At 43.2% G+C, this 21,364-nt stretch overlaps 1 protein-coding gene across 1 annotated transcript; it reads right to left on the bottom strand.

The window, feature by feature from the left end:
- Positions 1-270: 270 nt before the first annotated feature.
- LOC110636068 (probable ascorbate-specific transmembrane electron transporter 1) lies at positions 271-1,282 on the bottom strand. Its single transcript, XM_021785597.2, has 4 exons — positions 1,124-1,282; positions 968-1,016; positions 695-894; positions 271-598 (listed from the first exon to the last, which is right to left on the bottom strand). The coding sequence occupies exons 1-4, from the start codon at positions 1,280-1,282 to the stop codon at positions 350-352; spliced, it is 657 nt and encodes a 218-aa protein (XP_021641289.2). The 3' UTR covers positions 271-349.
- Positions 1,283-21,364: the final 20,082 nt, after the last annotated feature.

Below are 21,364 nucleotides of genomic sequence, written 5' to 3'. Positions count from 1 at the left end.
TATGACTCAGTGGGCCCACACACCACTATTGCCATGAACCTTAATTACTTTCAAAATACAAGAAAGAAGATGAAAATAACAGTAACAAGTTTTAAAATTACAAACTAATGAGCATAAAAACACATGTTAGTTGATAATATATTATAATCAGTGAAATTATAAAATCTAAAATCAATTTTCTGCTATTGTAAATTAATCAATAAATTATAAACCCCCTTTTATTATTAAGTGAACAAAGATGCCACAAACAAATGGTTACAAGAATTTTTCTCTCTTTTCTTTTTTTGGCTAGATCAAAGGAGCCAGGGAGATTGAAGAGATCTCAAAATTGGATGGATATATCTGATGATCAGTATCCTCGAGGAAGGACACTACTAAGGCCAACACCAACTGCAAATAGAACAAGCAAGAGTCCTGTGAAGTTCATTATAAGCCCTTCTTGGTTTAAGCTATAGAACCTTTGAATCAGACCAGTCTGGGCTGTGCAAATAGCAAGAAAGAATATAAACGTTCCACCAAAAACATGCCATGGCATATATGAGGTTCTTGCTGACATTTCTGCTCTAGGGAACACAAAAGAGAAGAAACCTAACACCCACTGCAAACAAATCATACAAGATTTGGTTAATCTGTTTCTTAAATCAAATATCAATTAAGATTTTGAACACATTAAAGTGCATAGAAAATTAATTACCTGTAGACCAAATAGGCATATGGTAATCATGCCTAGCCAGGAATGTAAGGTAACCATATCTTTATCTTCAATCTCATGCTTAAACTTAAAAGCTGCATAGACCCCTACAACTCCAGCCACGAGTGCTATCAGATGCAATGTTAAGTGAACTGCCTTTTGCACCTTCCTTTTTGCTGGAATTGTCTTGTATGCCATAATAGCTGCCTCAAATGAAATATTGATAATCCTTATAAATTTATAATTAGATAAAATTTAATTAGGATCATTTCTTACCTTCTCCTGCTACAAGTATGAATCCAACTATCATTAGAAACGTGTGCACCTGTGCATTGGAGAAGAAACATGCAAGGGACAAGAAAACGTAATTAGTTAAACCCTTGGACTCCTGCAATACTAAGCAAGCTACTCAAATTTGTTCATGAAACTTACATTCAAAATCTTGATTTTGTTAAGTGATTTGAAAGCAAAGCCTTCCTCAAAGTGTAGGAGCCAAACAAGCACAAGGGTTGCCACAGCTACAACTATCAAATGTGCAAGCATGGTTACTGGGGTAGCAGAGACTTGGTAACTGCGACTTTTTGGTGGCATTGCAATCTTGCAACTCTATAGCTTCTGTCTCAAGGCAAAAGACAGCTAACTAGAGAGGGAGAGAGAGAGGAAAAGGAGTAGTTGCAGGTTTATATGAGTCTTGATTTGGGTGATGATGATTTAGTAATATTGGAAAGAACAAAGTGATGCATTTGTTTCTATTAGCTAGAATGGTGTGTAAAATTATTTTCTGGCCAGTTATTCCAAAATTTTGTTATTTGATATGTGCTAAGAAAGCTTACAAGAAAAAACGCTATCAAATTGGAATAAGCCCTCCGGCCGGCAGGAAAATCTTTGGGTGGCAACTGCAATAAGGTTGAGGAGATTGAGATTTGAGAGCTTTTTTGCTGGATTTGGTTTTGAAAGTCCTCCAATCATACCTTTGCCTACTAGGCTTGTCAAAGCATTGGTCTGATACATTCAGAGAGTTTGAATTTTCTCATATTGGCATGATGCATATACCTTTAAAAATAGAATCTTAAGTAGGAAAAAAAATCTTAATTAATGATGTCGCAACGGGATTTTGCGGTCGCCCGGACGATCACTCACCGAAGTGGGAAAAGTGAGGAGTCGCCACCTTAGTTTTGAGGGAAACTAAAGAAAACCATTTAGGGAGTTAAATTAAAAATGAAACCACTTCAAAACAGAGATTCTAGGTTCGGGGTCCATTAACGGGTGGGGAAGGTGTTAGGCACCCCACCTCGTCCCTTAACAAGGGTAAGTAGATTTAATTTTGTGTCATTTATAAATTAGTTAGAAGGGCTATAGTGGGAATGTTAATCCTTTTGGTAAAAGGAATGTTTGATTTTTCACTAATTAGGATTACCTGGATACATAAGTAAATGAGACACTTTAGTGAGTTGGCGTTACAATTGTTCGGGTTTTGGGATTATCTTGCATACGGGTTGAAATTTGGTGTGAGAATAGGATAAGAAATCTCCTCCTATCTCTTTTTAATATTTATTTGAATAGAGACCGGATAAGAACTCTCCTCCGATCTCTACTGGATTATTTATTAAAATTCTAATTGGAGGTCGGGTGAGGGTCCTCCTCCGATCTCTTTTAGGTATTTATTAAAATTTCGAGATGGGAACCGGATAAGAATTCTCCTCCGATCCCTATTTAATAAAATTTTGAGTTGAGACCGGATAAGAACTCTCCTCCGATCTCTTTTAAATTAGAAAGGTGCCTGAAAGGTATTTTTCCGATCTCCAGAATTTTGGTGCCCTAAGAACCTAGAGATAAGGATCCTGAAGTTTAAAGAGGTTGGGGATAGGACTTATCAATATCCTTCGGCTAGACGGGGAAAATGAGACCTGATTTACCGACCTCTCATGTATTTATTTTACCAATATTTATTTATGACCAATCTACTCTGCTTCTTTTACTTCCATTTTATGGCATCTTTGCCGAATCTGCTTGCGTCACCTAATAGTTTGACTATCTTCCTTATGTATTATTCAGATTTTCCCTTTAAGAGAGATCTTTAGGTTGCGATTTCACGCCTTACGACCATTTACACTCTACTAGGAACCAGAAAAGCTTGTATTCAGAAATGACGAAGATTAATAAAAGGCACACTAATCACTAAAGAGATGACCTGAGAATAACATTTCTGGGTTTCTTTGCACGAGATGAACTTGGAGAAAAATCACATACGTAAAAAGGACAGAGAGACTACGGAAGAAATGAACGCAAACACTTAATAAAACAGCGACGTGAGCTCTTACCTGGGAGGAGCTGAATCTGTAGGAATAATTATGGGGTGGCCACTAGAAACAAGACCGCGGACTGATTAGCCTGAGAGTTGATGTTCACCGTGAACTGGAGGGAGCTTAGCTATGATGTGATTAGGTCAAGATAACAACTGAGTGGGATTTGAGCTCCAACAGAAGGGATGAAAATAGAGATGATAAAGAGTTGAAAGTGAAGGCGTGATCAGGTGATGAACAAGCTGGAAATGTAGAGTTCCAGTGTTCAAAATCCTTTTTCAAGAAACACTTCAGAAAACTAGTTTCAAAAGTCTTTCCAATCAATACTTCAAAGTAGCAGAATAACAAACTGAATGAAATTTTCAGAGTTCTTCCGCTATAATAACAGCCTTTCTTTTTTTCGTCCGTCCTCCCCCCTTGAACAGTTTTTCATGCAGGTATTTATAGGAATCGGGTGCTCCCCATGAAGGGTCAGGATTCATTTTGAGGGAGATGGAGGGTCAGGATTTTGAAGTACATGATCGGATGTTCAGGAATTAAAGAGAATCAAAACGAATGGCTGAGATCGCTTCTCAAAATATTTGTCCTTTTCCTCTTTTAATCCGACGGTCTTGAATCCTTTGTCCGGAACGATCCGAGAGTGAAAGACGCCGTATTGTCGTCTTCTCACTTGATCAAAGGGTTCCGGATTCATACTTAAAAGTGAGATAAAAGGTGGGGATTGGGATGTACAGGATCATGACATACCGCACTGTCACAAGATTGCGGGCGATTCTTAGGCGTGCGGTGGGGATCTCGTCGCCACGCTTTAACTACCTCGGCTCGATTCGGCGGCGGTTATCGGAATTTGTCTTATTCTTCTTGTCTTCCGATCCCTCCCCTAGCTCCCATTCCGATCTCTCATGCTGATCTCCTATCTCCCGATCTCTTTTATCCCTTGATCAGTCTGGATTCGGTCCAAGCATTAATTACATCTCGATTTTCGAAGCGTCCGCTTCGTTTTCCGCTCAGCATTAAATGCCCATTTTCCCCTATATATACCCCTGTTGATAGTGGCATTTCCTTCATTCGATTTTTCTCTCTTTCTCCTTGTTTCTTGGTTCTAGCTGTTCCGGGGAAAGTTCCGGCTACAACTGTGGTTTTGATCCTCTTCCGATGGAATTCCCTTTTCCTCGACGGAAAATTTACGATCCCGGTGATTGGATGGTCCTAATTGGCGATGGTGAGAGAACTGAATTTGACCGATCCGTATTGCGGGCTTCGGTTGTACCGATCTCGAGTTGCTCAACTGAGTTCATTCGGCTTCTCATCACATTGAGTGTTCCGACAGCGATTCTGATCCACATTGGGTGTTCCGACAGCGGATGAAGCATCCGGTCGGCAATATCCTTGGGATCAGTTATAAACTGATCCTTAGAACACCTGGGAGTATCCTTGGGATAAGTTATAAACTGATCCTTAGATCTCCTGGGAGTATCCTTGGGATAAGTTATAAACTGATCCTTAGATCAGCCTCTTCAGATAGGATTTTTCACCGGTCTCTAGAGATCGTCCAAATGATGTAATTTTTCAATGTAATCAGATCTCTAGAGATCGGCCACATGATGTAGCTAGACCTTTATTGTAATCCGATCCCTAGAGATCGCCCAAATGATGTAATCCGATCTTTTGAGAATAAAGACTTTATTTTGTCGGTTATCATCTTATTTTGCATTGATTATTTTCCGATCTCTACTGTGTTTATCCGATCTGGTTCTTTACCTGAATGACACTTAACTGATCCTTTATTCAAAATATTTAACTTATTATGCCGATCTCCAATTAACTGATCTCTGATCATTCGGATATTTGAGAAAAGTGTCAGAACAGCTGTCGAGTCTCACCAATTGATGCGCCGCCTAGAACCTCGCGAGCATTAAATGCTCGGACTAGTATAAATAGGGGAGGGTTAGCCAGTTGTTTTCTCATTCCATTTTCAATCCCTGCTCACAACTTCAAGTTCTCTCATTTTCTCCGCCCGACACCGATTAGACTCGTAAGGGTTTTAATCTTCTTTTTAGTTTAAGTTCTTTGTTTTTTCTTGAAAATGAGCGTGCCGAAGGTCGAGAGCGAGCCCTCCTTCCATTGAGTTCTCTTGGTCATCGTCGATGAAGAAGAGGCGATCGGCCAAGCGCGCAACCCGACCCCTTAGGGTCCTCGCTCCAGTCGGGGGTCGTCGTACCATTAAGGCGTATGCGCCCTTCTTCAAGAGAGAGACCCTTCCTATAGACGAGCTTCCATCGGTTCTTCGGGAATCCGACCGCAATCGCTTGTTCAAGAATACAACATTTGTCCCGATTCATATGAGTGATCAAGTGCCATGGCGATCTTCGTGTCGATCATTCTTTTGAAGAGGATGACATGGTCATGGTGTACGAAGAAACGCTTAAAGGCGGTCTGAGGTTACCTCTAGCCGATTTATATAATGAGGTCCTAAAATTTAACCGAATAACCAGTGTACAAATCCACCCCAACTCGTGCCGGATAATGGTTGCTTTCCTAGGTCTATGCCGAGCTAAGGGAATCGACCTACTGCTAAAGTGTTCGCCAAGCCGCACCGCTAACTCACCGAAAGGACGATGACCATCGGTTCTTTCAGCGGCCTAATCGCGGCTCTTTCCGATCTGCCCTCGTCTCTTAAGAACTGGAAGAATCGTTTCTTCATTGTGAGGAGCAAAGATCCGAGCCGCTTTGAGGACTTCCCCCGCAGCTGGTGGTACCAGGGACCCTTGCTTCCGAACCATATTACCCTGAGCGAAGAGGAAAGTTTGATAGTGATGGATCTCAAGAGTGAGGCTGCCACTAAAAGTATTCTTGTTTGGATTCGGTGGATCGCCGAGCCGCACCATTGGATCGCTTCACCGCCACTGGCCAAGACCGCGAACTTCAGCTCTCTAACCTCGGCATCGGTATTTTCTATATCTCAATTCTCACGACCTTAGTGATCTCACTAACCTTTTCTTTGTGCAGGTATGGCGGGTGGTGAGGGTTCAAGGAAACGGAAGAAGGAGAGAGAGATCTCCCGGAAGATAAAGGAGATAAAGCGTTCGGAACGACTCCAAACGACCGGTCACGACCCTCGGGAGATACAAAGTGATCCTCCCCAACCTTCGGTCCGCCGACCACCGGCTACCCGATCTCCTCCTAGATCGGAGGAGCACCTCCGACTCGCAGTTGTTCCAAGCAGGGAAGGGGGGCCTTCTCAAGCTTCTGGGAGGACCTCTTCTCGGGGCGCTCAAGTACTGATCGACTGCTTGAGGAATAACCGGACTGTCAAGGAGAACTCTGATTTCGCCAAAGTCCTGGGGTCTACCATCTTCTTTCAGGAGGATCGGGACAGGCTATCCCAGAATGGCCTTGATGACATATTGACTCGGACCATGAGCTTAAACGTGGAGTGTCCGTGAACTGGACCATGATCCGAAAGGATTCGTACCGGGTAAGGAGATCGGGAAGAAGAACCAGAAGTGGATTCCTCCGATCCGAACTCTCATCGGCTCGGGATTATATATCTCAGGTCGAGGGACGGGCAAAGCTCCATGAAGACCGGTTGGCCGAACAGAACCGTATTTCGGACGAGAGGGACCGCGCTCTTAAGGAAGTCCAGGCGCTCCACGCCAATGCATCCTCTCAGGTCGCTCAACTTATAGAGGAACTCGAGGCGAAGGATAAGGAGCTTAAGGAGAGGGATGAGGAGATGGTGACGGGAATAGCTGAGGCCTATGTGAAGGCTCACAAGGATCTCTTGGCCGCACTCCAGGAGCGTTACCTGTAAGAAGACTTTTCTTGGATGGACGACTGGCACCGGGGCGATGGTGAAGATAGTGAGGATGAAGCCGAGGGTGAGAGGGAGAGAGGAGTGATCCAAATGTAGATCAGTGGGGTGATCCCCACCAATAACTTGTACAAATTATGAAATGAAATGAAATGCCTTTTGTTCAATGAATGATTTTGATCGGAAAATTTTAAACCATTATATGTCAGAGTATTTGATTGTATGAGCAAAGCAAAACAAAAAATAAAAGTGATTATTAATATAAGTATGATAGAACGGAAATCACTTTAAAGATGAGATAGGAAGGGCAGAAATGCTGAACGGAAAATGACTGAAAATTTAACTCGAACACTTAAGATCGGAATCGAACCAAAACTTTAGCTCTTAAACTTTCGGAAAGGAGGTCGGCAATAAAACTGGTAGGAAAAGATCTAGTGCTAGTTCACTCCATTTATCAACAGGGATCGGGAATATTCTTGACAGGTCAGGAAATCAGGAAAAGGGTATGAAGGATCGGTAAATGATTTGAGAGATCGGCTGAGTTTCAAGGGATGCGTAGGACTTATCCTTGATTCACGTCTTTGCGAGGAGAGGTCGGAAATGTGACCGCCTACCAAAGAGGGATCGGAACCGTGATTAGCTACTCCGAGGTAACTTAGCCCCGGGGATCGGTTTCAAAGTATTTTAGGATCGGCCAAAATATGGTGTCGACAATGCCCTCTTTACGTAATTTCTATTAAAGGAAAAATTTCCGTATAGGAATTATGTAAAGATTCCGACTCATATTTTGGACGATTAGGTATTTGAAATTAGGGAACTAAAGCACACCTAAGTTAATGACCTAGAAAATTAAAATCAACTTAGATCTATAAACCAGAGGTTGATAATGTAAATTTAAATTGCATGAAATTAAAATCAACTTAGATCAAGGAACCAGAGGTTGATAACAGAAATGTAAATTGCATGAAATTAAAATCAACTTAGATCAAGGAACCAGAGGTTGATAACAGAAATTTAAATTGCATGAAATTAAAATCAACTTAGATCAAGGAACCAGAGGTTGATAACAGAAATGTAAATTGCATGAAATTAAAATCAACTTAGATCAAGGAACCAGAGGTTGATAACAGAAATTTAAATTGCATGAAATTAAAATCAACTTAGATCAAGGAACCAGAGGTTGATAACAGAAATTTAAATTGCATGAAATTAAAATCAACTTAGATCAAGGAACCAGAGGTTGATGGTGGAATTGCAGGAAAATAAAATCAACTTGGATCAAGGATCCATAGATTGATGGTGGAATTGCAGGAAAATAAAATCAACTTGGATCAGGGATCCAGAGATTGATGGTGGAATTGCAGGAAAATAAAATCAACTTGGATCAAGGATCCAGAGGTTGATGGTGGAATTGCAGGAAAATAAAATCAACTTGGATCAGGGATCCAGAGGTTGATGGTGGAATTGCAGGAAAATAAAATCAACTTGGATCAGGGATCCAGAGATTGATGGTGGAATTGCAGGAAAATAAAATCAACTTGGATCAGGGATCCAGAGGTTGATGGTGGAATTGCAGGAAAATAAAATCAACTTGGATCAAGGATCCATAGATTGATGGTGGAATTGCAGGAAAATAAAATCAACTTGGATCAAGGATCCATAGATTGATGGTGGAATTGCAGGAAAATAAAATCAACTTGGATCAGGGATCCAGAGATTGATGGTGGAATTGCAGGAAAATAAAATCAACTTGGATCAAGGATCCAGAGGTTGATGGTGGAATTGCAGGAAAATAAAATCAACTTGGATCAAGGATCCAGAGGTTGATGGTGGAATTGCAGAAAATAAAATCAACTTGGATCGGGGATCCAGATTGATGGTGGAATTGCAGGAAAATAAAATCAACTTGGATCATGGATCCAGAGGTTGATGGTGGAATTGCAGGAAAATAAAATCAACTTGGATCAAGGATCCATAGATTGATGGTGGAATTGCAGGAAAATAAAATCAACTTGGATCAAGGATCCATAGATTGATGGTGGAATTGCAGGAAAATAAAATCAACTTGGATCAAGGATCCAGAGATTGATGGTGGAATTGCAGGAAAATAAAATCAACTTGGATCAAGGATCCAGAGATTGATGGTGGAATTGCAGGAAAATAAAATCAACTTGGATCAAGGATCCAGAGATTGATGGTGGAAATTTAAATTGCAAGAAATTAAAATCAACTTACAAAACAAGTCTGACTTTGGCATATGAAGTTATTCCCTGAAAGAGTGTACTCAACAAGATAACGAAGGCGGACGATTAATGGAGGAGGAGTTGCAAGACCTGACCTATGATCTCATTCTTTCGGATGCCCCTTTTCATTCCCGACTTTCTTCTTATTCTACGGAAAGCGCCCTTGCGGGTTTTCACTTTCTCTTCGTCCATTCGGCTAGAAGCGCCCTTTGGGGTTTTCGCCTCTAGTTTTTTTTTTTTTTTTTTTTTTTTTTTTTTTTTTTTTAAGGCCGTCATTCCCTGCAAATCTCATAGCAAAGTACGTGAGGTTATCAATTCTCGAATTCAAATCTTATGGCAAAAATTTAACTAATTAATAGCACATTAAACAAAGAGAAAGGGCAGTATTAAAAGCGGGCAGGCAGAAAAATAAGAGCGGAAGGAATAAAGTATAACTTTATTATGGTCTTGAAAAAACGAAGATAAACTTTCAAAGGGAAAGGCCATAGGGATAGATCTCACATATTCCTTATGGTTAATTTTGAAGTCTTTTAACTGCCATTATTTCGAGTTCTTTGAAGCTGCATGTCGTAACGGTCTCTTTTCTATCCGTGGTTTCATGCCCCCTTCCTTATTCCTCCACTTCGGTTCTTGGGACGCCCTTTTGGGTTTTCACCCCAAGATTTTTTTTTTTTTTTTTTTTTTTTTTTTTTTAAGACGCCCTTTCGGGTTTTCATCCTTTCTCCTTTTCATGCATAGTATCTCTTGACAGTGTCGGCATTCACAGGTCTCGGGAATTCTTCACCGTCCATGTGAGTCAAGATCAAGGCTCCTCCAGAAAACGCCTTTTTAATCACATAAGGACCCTCGTAGGTTGGTGACCATTTGCCCCGGGGATCGTTTTGGTTTGGCAGTACTTTCTTCAGAACTAAGTCCCCAGGTTGAAATTCCCGTGGGCGCACGTTTTTATCAAATGCCCTGGCCATTCTTCTCTGGTATAATTGTCCGTGACATGCTGCTGTTAACCTTTTCTCATCCAGCAAATTCAACTGATCCAACCTTGACTGGATCCATTCTGACTCATCGATCCCTGATTCCTTCAAAATTCTTAGGGACGGGATTTCAACCTCAATAGGCAATACAGCTTCCATCCCGTAGACCGGTGAGTATGGTGTTGCCCGGCCGAGGTTCTTACTAAGTCCGGTATGCGTGGAGAGCGTGGAAGCATATCATGCCAATCCCTATATGTGACTGTCATTTTCCTGATTATTCTCTTGAGGTTTTGTTCGCGGCTTCAACCGCTCCATTCATCCGGGGACGGTATGGGGAGGAATTGAGATGTCGGATTCGTATTGATCACACGCCTTCCGAATCTTCTGACCGCTCGTGTTCTTGGCGTTATCGGTGACAATTTCATTCGAGACCATGCGGCAGATGATATTGTTTCGAAGAATTTGAGAAACGTGTTCTGCGTGATGTGAGCATAGGATGTCGCCTCGACCCACTTGGAGAAATAGTCGATGGCTACAAGGATGAATCTGTGCCCATTGGATGCCTTGGGATTGATGGGACCAATCACATCTATGCCCCACATTGCAAAAGGCCACGGTGAGACGAGATTGAACAGCTTGTGAGGTGGCATATTTATCGGATCTGCGTAAATCTGACACTTGTGGCACTTCCGGAAATACTCGATGCAATCCTTTTCCATTGTGGTCCAAAAATACCCACGTCGCATGATTTGCTTCGTCATCATGTGACCATTGGCGTGAGTGGCACAATTTCCCTCATGCGTCTCAAAGAGGATTCTCTTAGCTTCTTTTGCATCTACGCATCTCGCACTGCCGTTGGCGCTCCTCTTGTATAGGGTCTCTCCACTGGGAAAGTACCCTAATGCTAATCTCCGAATCATCTTCTTTTCATTCTTGCTTGCCCCCGAAGGGAATTCTCCGGTTCTACAGTAGACCAGGATGTCATGATACCAAGGCTTTCCGTCGGGCTCTTCTTCAATCATGAGACAATAGGCTGGCTCATCCCTTACCTTAATCTTGAACGTCTGAAACGTCTGTCCTTCTTCGATTTGAGCCATAACAGCCAGAGTAGCTAAGGCATCTGCAAATTGATTCCTGTCTCTACTCAGATGAGTGAAAGAGATTTCTTCGAATTCCTTGATCATCTCCAGTAAGTGCTTCTGATAGGGGATTAGCTTGGGATCCTTGGTTTGCCATTCTCCCTTAACCTGATAAATTATCAGAGCCGAGTCTCCATACACCTCCAACTTTCTGATTTTCATCTTTATAGCGGCATGTAGACCCATCACACAAGCTTCATATTCAGCGACATTGTTGGTGCAGTCAAATCCCAACTTAGCAGCTATTGGGAAGTGCTTTCCTTCTGGGGATACTAGTACGGCTCCGATTCCGTTCCCGGATAAATTGACCGCTCCGTCAAAATACATTTCCCATACATTGGCTGGTTCCCCTTCTTCGCAGTCTACTTCATTAATATGCTCATCAGGGAACTCAAAATTCAGAGCTTCATAATCCGGGATAGGGTTTTCTGCTAGGAGGTCAGCAATCACGCTACCTTTCACCGCTTTCCGGGTCATGTAGACTATATCATATTGGGAGAGTATAACCTGCCACTTGGCTATTCTTCCTGGCACGAAGGGACTCTCAAATACATATCTGATAGGGTCCATCCTGGAGATGAGCCATGTTTTGTGATTTAACATGTAGTGCTTAAGGCGATTTGCTGTCCAGGCCAACGCGCAGCAAGTCTTTTCTAAGGAAGAGTACCTTGACTCACAATCATTGAACTTCTTGCTCAGGTAATAAATGGCCCTCTCTTTTCGGCCGGTATCATCATGCTGTCCCAAAACACATCCCATGGAATTCTGTTGGACTGCCATGTACAGGATCAGAGGCCTACCTGCCACAGGTGGGACCAATACTGGTGGGTTTGACAGATACTGCTTGATTTTCTCAAAAGCCTCTTGACAAACTGAATCCCATTGAGTAGAGTTGTTTTTCCGGAGTAATCTGAAAATAGGCTCAGCTTTGGCAGTGAGATTAGAAATAAACCTCGAAATGTAGTTCAGCTTTCCCAGAAAACTGCGCACCTCCCTTTCTGTTTTTGGGGACGGCATTTCTTGAATAGCTCGAACCTTGTCTGGATCTACTTCTATCCCTTTCTCGCTTACTATGAATCCCAACAGTTTTCCCGATCTAGCTCCGAATATGCACTTAGCAGGGTTCAGCTTCAACTGGTATTTCCTGAGTCTTTCAAACACCCTCCTTATCACCTGAACGTGGCTCTCCTCTCCCCGGGATTTGATGATCATATCATCCACATACACCTCCACTTCTTTATGCATCATATCGTGGAATAATGTGACCATTACGCGCTGGTAAGTAGCCCCGGCATTCTTCAACCCGAAGGGCATGACCCGATAGCAGAATACCCCCCATTGGGTGATAAAAGCAGTTTTATCCTTGTCTTCCTCGTCCATTGGGATCTGATTGTACCCTGATGCCCCATCAATACACGAACATCTGCCCAAACCCGCGGCATTGTCAACTAACACATCAATGTGGGGGAGAGGGAAATCGTCTTTCAAACTAGCTCTATTAAGATCCCTGTAGTCAACACACACCCTGACTCTCCCGTCTTTCTTCATCACTGGGACGACGTTAGCCACCCATTGGGGATATTTGACCACTTCTAAGAACCCGGCGTCATACTGTTTCTTGACTTCATCCCGAACCTTGAGCAGTGTATCGGGATTCATTCTCCTCGCCGCTTCACCGGGATCGTTCCCGGAATTAAAGGAATCTTGTGCGTCACTATCTGAGGGTCCAAACCGACCATGTCATCATAGCTCCAAGAGAACACGTCGAGAAATTCCTTAAGCAGACCGATCATATCTTCCAACTCCTCACTCTCCACTATCTTAAGTTCCCTTTTTACTTCTTCCGTGCCTAAGTTTATTGTGCACGTTTTGTCTTCACAAGGCACGAGGGAGGGTTCATCTTTTTCATTGTTTTCTTCTGTAAGGTCTTCCTCAGAATTACTTGAAGTAATGGCAGTTATGGGGATTTCAAAATTAACCAGAGGAATTTCTGAGTCTATTGGGTTATTAGGTGTTAATTGATGAATTGTCCTGAAGGAATAAAGAATAGAACATGTTATAAGGATGGAAAGAAAAAGAGTATTGAATTAAAAATGCGCTATTAATTCATTAATATTAATGCCATAAGAAAAGGTCCATTTACAGTATTACACTTGTCACCATGGACAAAGTGATCAAGTGTAGATAACCAGAGGTACTTTACTCGAGATTGAGTACAGGGATATCCTCCGTTGTCCAGTTGTCAAGCTCCTGCTCTTCAGCCATTGGCGAAATTAGGGCCTCATACAAGGAATCCAGTTGGATGACATCTATGGATGGATCATCAGGTGATTCTTCTGTACTTGCCGGATGTTGAATGACCGGTTTAGTGAAGATTTCCGTGATTCTCGGGACTACTTTCACCTTTCCTATCTTCTGGTCAAATCTCTGATCCCGAAGCATTTTTCTCATCCAGAATCGCCCATCCACGAGGGCATCCTCCTCATATCCCAAACCACAACGGCCTATCTTCTGAATGGCCGGTATAGGCTTGACAATCCCTTGTAATGTGGCGCCTAGGCCTTTACCCTCTTCATACCCGCTTCTTGACATTACTTTGGCCACCATAGCCATGGCCCCCTCCTTCCCAGTATCTTGCAATTCAAGGGCCTGGAAAGAACTTTCCAATGACTCCTCGGCTGCTTCCACATAAGGGAGTGATTGCGGCTTGGTGACTAGTATGGCCTCTTCGCCCTTCACCGTGATGATTTTGCCGTCCTTAATGTATTTGATCTTCTGGTGCAAAGTAGAAGGAACAGCATTCGCAGAATGGATCCAAGGCCTCCCTAACAGCATGGTGTAAGCTGGCTCAATGTTCATCACTTGAAACGTGATATTGAAAGTACATGCACCGACCTGGATTGGCAAGTCAACGTCCCCCAGCACCTCTCTCCTTGTTCCGTCAAAAGCTCTCACCACCATAGTACTTTGACGTATGTCTGATTGGTCAACTGGCAATCTAGCCAAGGTAGCGCTAGGCAATACATTGAGGGCTGATCCGTTATCGATGAGGACCTTGGCCACTATACAGCCTTTACATTTTACCGTTATATGCAGAGCTTTATTATGCCCTAAGCCTGCAGGGTCTACCTCCTCTTCAGAAAAGGCTACAGAGCTGGATGCCTGGATTTGTCCCACTAACTTCTCAAACTGCCCCGGAGTAATGTCAGGGTTGACAAAGGCCTGATCCAGGATTCTCTGCAAGGCTTGTCGGTGCACTTCCGAACTCAAAATCAGCGATAACAGCGAAATCCGAGCGGGTGTCTTTCTCAACTGTTCCACCACGTCATACTCGCTCTGCTTCATTATTTGGAGCAACAGTTCTTCATCTTCTCTATGCTCAACAGGCTCTGCTTCCCCTGCTTTCTCAACCTCCTCTTCCGTGTTTCTCGATGACTCTCCCATCTTTACTTTCCCTTTTCTCTTTTCTCTTTCCTCGTTCCCGTAACACCTCCCACTTCGGGTTATAAACTCGACTTCTTGCTCAGGTGGAGAGGGTTTTATTGCAATAACAGGCTGGGGACTTGTTTGGGGAGCGATGTTCTTGTGGCAGTCCAAAGATAAGTCATCTGAAGTGCTCGTGAGGAGCGAAACAGGGCTTTGGTAGTGCCGGAGGTGAGGCGAGGCTAGGAGCGGATGTGCTGCTTGACGCTCCCTGAGTAAAAACTTGGAAATTATAGTTCCAAGGGACAGCATGAGTGTTGGTGATGGGGAGCTGTGGCGGAGTCTGAATAACTGTTACTGGTGGTGAGGCTACTGGGGGTGAGAAGGTGATTCTGGGCTTGGAGGTAGAAGCAGTTTGGCTGAATCTTGTGGTGTTCACTTCCCCTTCCGTTTTTGACCTCTTCTGACATCTCAACCCCTTAAAAGACAATAAGTTCCGGACCTCTTGCCTGAACCCCTCACAATCTCGCAGCTCATGATCAGCTGCCCCTCCATGGTAAGGACACCCCGTATTCTCCTCTAATCCCGTTGCCTGGGGGGAAAGATAACCTTCCCTCATTGCTATAGCAAAAATCTCCTCAAAGTATGGAACCAGCTCATCCACTTCAGGTGTTGATCCCTTTCCCTTAGATTCGATCATATTTACACCACTACCCGCATTATGGTTGGGCAGTGGATTTGAGGTGACATTGGGGAGGGAACCATTCCCCTCGATTTTCAACCACCCGTTCCGGATTAGAGCGTGCACTCTCCCTCTGAGTGCCCCGCAGTTGTCAGTTGAATGCCCTTGTGCTCCTCCATGATACTCACAACGGGCTGTGGCATCATACCACCTGGGATATGGCGGCTGGATTGGGTCTAAAGGGACTGGTACGATTTGGTTTATACCGACAAGGTATCGGTATATTTCACTGAGAGGGAGGGGAAGGGGTGGATCAGGATTTCTTGGAGGTCTCGGGTTATTTTGTGGTGCTCGTGGTTGAGTTGGTGGAGGAGGTGGTCTTGGTTGGAAATTTGTGGGTGGGGCGTATTGTGGGCGTGTTTGTGGATAATTAGGGAAAGGAGGTGGAATGTTGGCGATGGTTTGGCCATAAGAGGGGGAATATGGCCGGTAGTTATTTTGGGGAAATTGGGGGTAATTATTCTGACGGGTGATAGAGTGTACATCACCCTCCTTTTTCTTGCCAAAATTGGCAGTTTTCTTTACAGGGTTCTCAGCCAACTCCTGTAACCTTCCTATTCTCAGATTGGCTTCGATTCTCTCACCGGCTTGGATGATATCTGAGAAGCTGTTGGAGGTATTTCCGATCATCAAGTTGAAGTAGGGAGCCTTCAACGTTTCGATGAATAGGGAGCAAAGTTCATTGTCGGTCACTGGAGGATATACTTCTGCGGCCTTCTCCCTCCATCGTTGGGCATACTGCTTGAAACCTTCCCGGTCTTTCTGTACCAGGTTCTGGAGGTCCCTCCTCGTGGGTGCCGCATCACAATTGAATTTGTACTGCTTTAGAAAAGTATCGGCTAAATCCTTCCAGGAGTGTAGCTTGCTCCTGTCCAATTGTATGCACCATCTCAGAGCTGCTCCGGAGAGGCTCTCGTGAAAGAAGTGAATGAGAAGTCTATCGTCTTCCGTTAAGCGACATTTTGGCAATGTAGGTTGCCGTGGATGCGAGGATCCGAAGTTTCCGGTGTACTTGTCGAAATCCGAACCTTGAATTTGGGTGGTACCACCACATCGCACCAATCTTAGTGACGACACATCGATCGAACCATACATGTTCAGCCTCTATTGCCCTCAGTCTTTCTTCTAGGCGATAGTTTCTCGTAAACTCACGCCCTAAGATCTCATTCCACTCAGAGATATGCTCCTCCAACCGGGAGCTGAGGGGTGGAGTAAACTGGATGGATCGGGATTGAAGGGTGAGGCTCGGCATTTGAGACAGCCGGGTAATAGGAGAAAGGTGGGTCATTATTCATGCTCACCGGATTGACAGTGACTGTCGGGTCCGGAATGGGAGACTGAAAGGTAAAAGAGGTTGAAGCTTGATGAGGATCATTTGTTGTAGGAGGCGGAGGAGGTAATGGTGGGTTAGGTTCTGAAGTAGGTTTGTTCTGAGACATTTCCTTCATTAGTCTCATGATTTCAGAAAGCTGATCTTTCAATTCGGAGACCTGCCCCTGTAGGTTCTGTACTTGCTCCTGATTTTCCATTATCTTTCTTGTTCGAGATCTTGTTAAGTACACTCGCTTGGGTTGAACTGTGTGCTTGGTCAGACTTGCCTTGTTTGAATCAATATTGATTTCCTGGGAGGAGTAAAAAGAAAATCTGAAATAAAATTTGGATTTTTGCAGAGAAACTAAAAAGTCCTGGTCTGGACGAAGGATACAGTGGCATTTGAGAGCCAAGTTGAAATCTGTAAAAAGGATAATTGCCTCAGCTTTATCATGGCATCGTTCGATAGTCTGACCGTGAATGACGAGATTGAGTGCGCATTTATGATACTGGTCCATACAACGCATTTCAATTTTTCACATAACCCTAGCGAGGAAGTTCCTACGGGAGTCATACTATTCATTCACAAATTTTGCTAAACAATGGTCCAAAAATCACTTCATTAACTGAATAATTTGTACATCGTATCTTTTACATCGGCCTAAGCTCTGGGAGGTTCTTTATAATGAGATGACATTTTCTGAGATACTCATATAACCTTCCTTCTTGCCTGGCAGGATCGAATGCTTTCAGGGCGTACTCGGATTCTGGTAATAATTCTTGTTTTCCTTGTGCTATTGTTCTCTCCAGCTGATCTACATTCTCTTTTAGTTCTTGATAGAGGGCAGCTTGTTTTTCTTTTTCTTTTCTCTCTTTAGCACACTCTTTCAAGATATCGTTGATGAGTAGTGCCTGTTCTTTTAATTCAAGCTTCTTCTTCTTGTTTTCCTGTTTATACTCTTCAACGAGCACCTCTTGGTACTTCATCCTTTCCTGAAGCTTACTATTCTGCCCTTTCATCTCTTTAACCTCAGCTTGGAGAGAGTCTCTTTCCTTTTCCCACTGTACCTCTTGCTCTTCGAACCCTATTCTTTCGGCCCTTGCCTCTTCCCTGAGCTTTCTTATCCTCCTCTTAATTTTCTGCTGTTGGTCCTTCAGCTGTTTTATTTGTTCCTGCAATTGTGAGTTCTCGGTATTTGCCTTTTGTAGCGAGTCAACCAGGCGATTATCAGTTTCCTCTAATAAGGCGTCTTGGCGAGGGTTGTCGTCCTTGAATTCTACAGTAGAGTGTTCTCGGTCCCTGTCAGTCCTCCATTTAAGATAATCGTCCGAGGCACTTGGGCCTTTGGGTGATTTCTCTATCAGAGCGATGCTTTCCCAAGACTTGCGAGCCATTTTCAACCCTTCTTCTTCCTTGAGTTCATGGTAGAAGTGTCCTTGGTGGTATTCTTCAATGTTGATCACAGATTGTGTTGAGCCAAACTGCCTTGTTACCAGCGCTGGAGTGTAATTTGTATACCCGGTTATTCCAATTAGGGACACCGACTGAATACCTCCTGTACCAATCAAGACAGGTTGGCTTGACGTCCACAGCTTCCTCCAACAGTAATCATGGCTATTGAAACTCAGAATCCGTTCCCGCCACTGTTTTTCATTCTTCGGGCTTATCACTAACCGGATCATCTTCTCAATGGGAGGCTGGTCAAGGTACCAAGTCAATCCTTTTGTCTCCTCAGGACACATGTGACTGATAGTCCAGAGGTATAATAACTGAGAGCAACACTTAATGGACCCTTTCCCCTGTTGTCTGCAGTAAGTTAGGGTTAACAAGGTTTCAGCAAGGATTGCCGGTATCGGGTTGATCCCCTGCCTTTCTACTGTCCAAAATACCTCTACTGCACTGCTAGTGATGATCCCCAATGGCCCCGGGAACAGGATCAGACCATAGATTCCCAAGGCGAGTGCTACGGAAGCTTGATCCCATCGTTTCTCTTGGAGGCGATGATCTAACCGCTTCTCAAGGTACGTCCAATACCATCCATACGTGTTCCCTTTGATTGTTTCTCGACTTTACTTCTTCCGGGGAAAACCCAACATATGTGCCAACCGTTTCCAGGTCTGTCTATGCTCGAGGTGTAAGTAGATCCGGTTCTGCAAGGAGTATGGGATCCCTAGCAATGCCTGATATTCTTCCATAGTGGGGACCGTGTCAATATCATTGAAAGAGAATACTCCGTACTTAGGATTCCAAACCGACAACATGGCTTTTAATGCCGGGATTTGGACCTTGACTTGCATTAAGGTTGCAATCCTTCCGCTTTTCTTCAAATCGTACCTTGACCGATCGGAAGCGACCTCCATTTACTAGAGACCCTCGAGGGTGTTCATTTTGACCTCTATTTCATCCAAATCCAGTGAAGGTAGCGAGCTAGCAGGCGCCTTGAAAGCATCATTTTGGGAGGGTACCGGAACATGAGCCGATTCAGACCAAAGTTTAGCATTCTGAACCTTTTCGCGACTCGAGGAGGATGCCATGATAAAAATGATGCCTATCCTTTACTGCACCCTCGGTTTGGTGATGCTGCGGGAAGATTCGTTAGTAAGACAAATTAGGGTAATTTTGAATCATACTTGTTGTGAGTGACACGTACACATTTATCAAAGTAGGAAAATGTGTAAGTGTTTGATAAATTCAAGATTACCCTCACAAAAATGAACGAAAAGAAATCGAAAGAGAGTAAGGTAAGAGTAAACATGTCCCCTTTTGTCCTATAATAGGGAGACTCCTGATACCGGGTAAGCGCTACCTATCTGGATGGTTCTATCTTATGAGGCAGTTTACTACGGCTTTCAGCTATTGTGACGGTTTAGCTCAGGATCTAATTTTTCTAATAGCCACAGGTTCCCAAATTGCCCCTACTGTAAACAGTAGAGCCCCATTCTACCCCCATGATATTGTCGGGAAAATTCCACGAGTATCACAATGGATAGAACGAGTTTCAATTTGAGCAGGAGCCTTCACGGATACTAACGGGGTAAAACCCACGGGCACCGCTACATGACCCCCTCCTACTTTCCTAAAAGGGTAAGAAAGCCCGGGTTAGGACTATAGTGTGTGAGGACATTGTGTAAGTGTTCGGTGTGTGAAGGGACATTTTTACCTCTTCCCGATTCAGGGGGATTTTATTTTTCCATTTTTTCCTTTTTTCCTTTTTCTTTGAAATGAAGAGCACTGTAGGAGATAGAACAGGCAAAACAAAATAGTTAGCAGCAATAATAATTAGCATATAAGACATTGCCGAGTGAGCCCCTCTAACTATAATTTGATCAGACAAAAATTAAGCCTACTTTTGGACCTCTAGACTGGGGTTAGGATACATGTTCCCCAGTGGAGTCGCCAAGCTGTCGCAACGGGATTTTGCGGTCGCCCGGACGATCACTCACCGAAGTGGGAAAAGTGAGGAGTCGCCACCTTAGTTTTGAGGGAAACTAAAGAAAACCATTTAGGGAGTTAAATTAAAAATGAAACCACTTCAAAACAGAGATTCTAGGTTCGGGGTCCATTAACGGGTGGGGAAGGTGTTAGGCACCCCACCTCGTCCCTTAACAAGGGTAAGTAGATTTAATTTTGTGTCATTTATAAATTAGTTAGAAGGGCTATAGTGGGAATGTTAATCCTTTTGGTAAAAGGAATGTTTGATTTTTCACTAATTAGGATTACCCAGATACATAAGTAAATGAGACAGCCTTAGTGAGTTGGCGTTACGAATTGTTCTGGGTTTTGGGATTATCTTGCATACGGGTTGAAATTTGGTGTGAGAATAGGATAAGAACTCTCCTCCTATCTCTTTTTAATATTTATTTGAATAGAGACCGGATAAGAACTCTCCTCCGATCTCTACTGGATTATTTATTAAAATTCTAATTGGAGGTCGGGTGAGGGTCCTCCTCCGATCTCTTTTAGGTATTTATTAAAATTTCGAGATGGGAACCGGATAAGAATTCTCCTCCGATCCCTATTTAATAAAATTTTGAGTTGAGACCGGATAAGAACTCTCCTCCGATCTCTTTTAAATTAGAAAGGTGCCTGAAAGGTATTTTTCCGATCTCCAGAATTTTGGTGCCCTAATAACATAGAGATAAGTATCAAGAAGTTTAAAGATGTTGTGGATATGACTTATCAATATCATTCGGCTAGGCAGGAAAATGAGACCTGATTTACCGACCTCTCATGTATTTATTTTACCAATATTTATTTATGACCAATCTACTCGCTTCTTTTACTTCCATTTTATGGCATCTTTGCCGAAGCTCGTTTGCGTCACCTAATAGTTTGACTATCTTCCTTATGTATTATTCAGATTTTCCCTTTAAGAGAGATCTTTAGGTTGCAGTTACCTACGTCTTACCTGACCATTTACACTCTACTAGGAACCAGAAAAGCTTGTATTCAGAAATGACGAAGATTAATAAAAGGCACACTAATCACTAAAGAGATGACCTGAGAATAACATTTAGGTTTCTTTGCGAGATGAACTTGGAGAAAAATCACATACGTAAAAGGACAGAGAGACTACGGAAGAAATGAACGCAAACACTTAATAAAACAAATGACGTGAGCTCTTACCTGGGAGGAGCTGAATCTGTAGGAATAATTATGGGGTGGCCACTAGAAACAAGACCGCGGACTGATTAGCCTGAGAGTTGATGTTCACCGTGAACTGGAG

Source organism: Hevea brasiliensis, chromosome 18 (genome assembly GCF_030052815.1).
Source record: "Hevea brasiliensis isolate MT/VB/25A 57/8 chromosome 18, ASM3005281v1, whole genome shotgun sequence".
Classification (NCBI taxonomy): Eukaryota; Viridiplantae; Streptophyta; class Magnoliopsida; order Malpighiales; family Euphorbiaceae; genus Hevea; species Hevea brasiliensis.
This window is presented reverse-complemented; position numbering and strand designations above follow the sequence as displayed.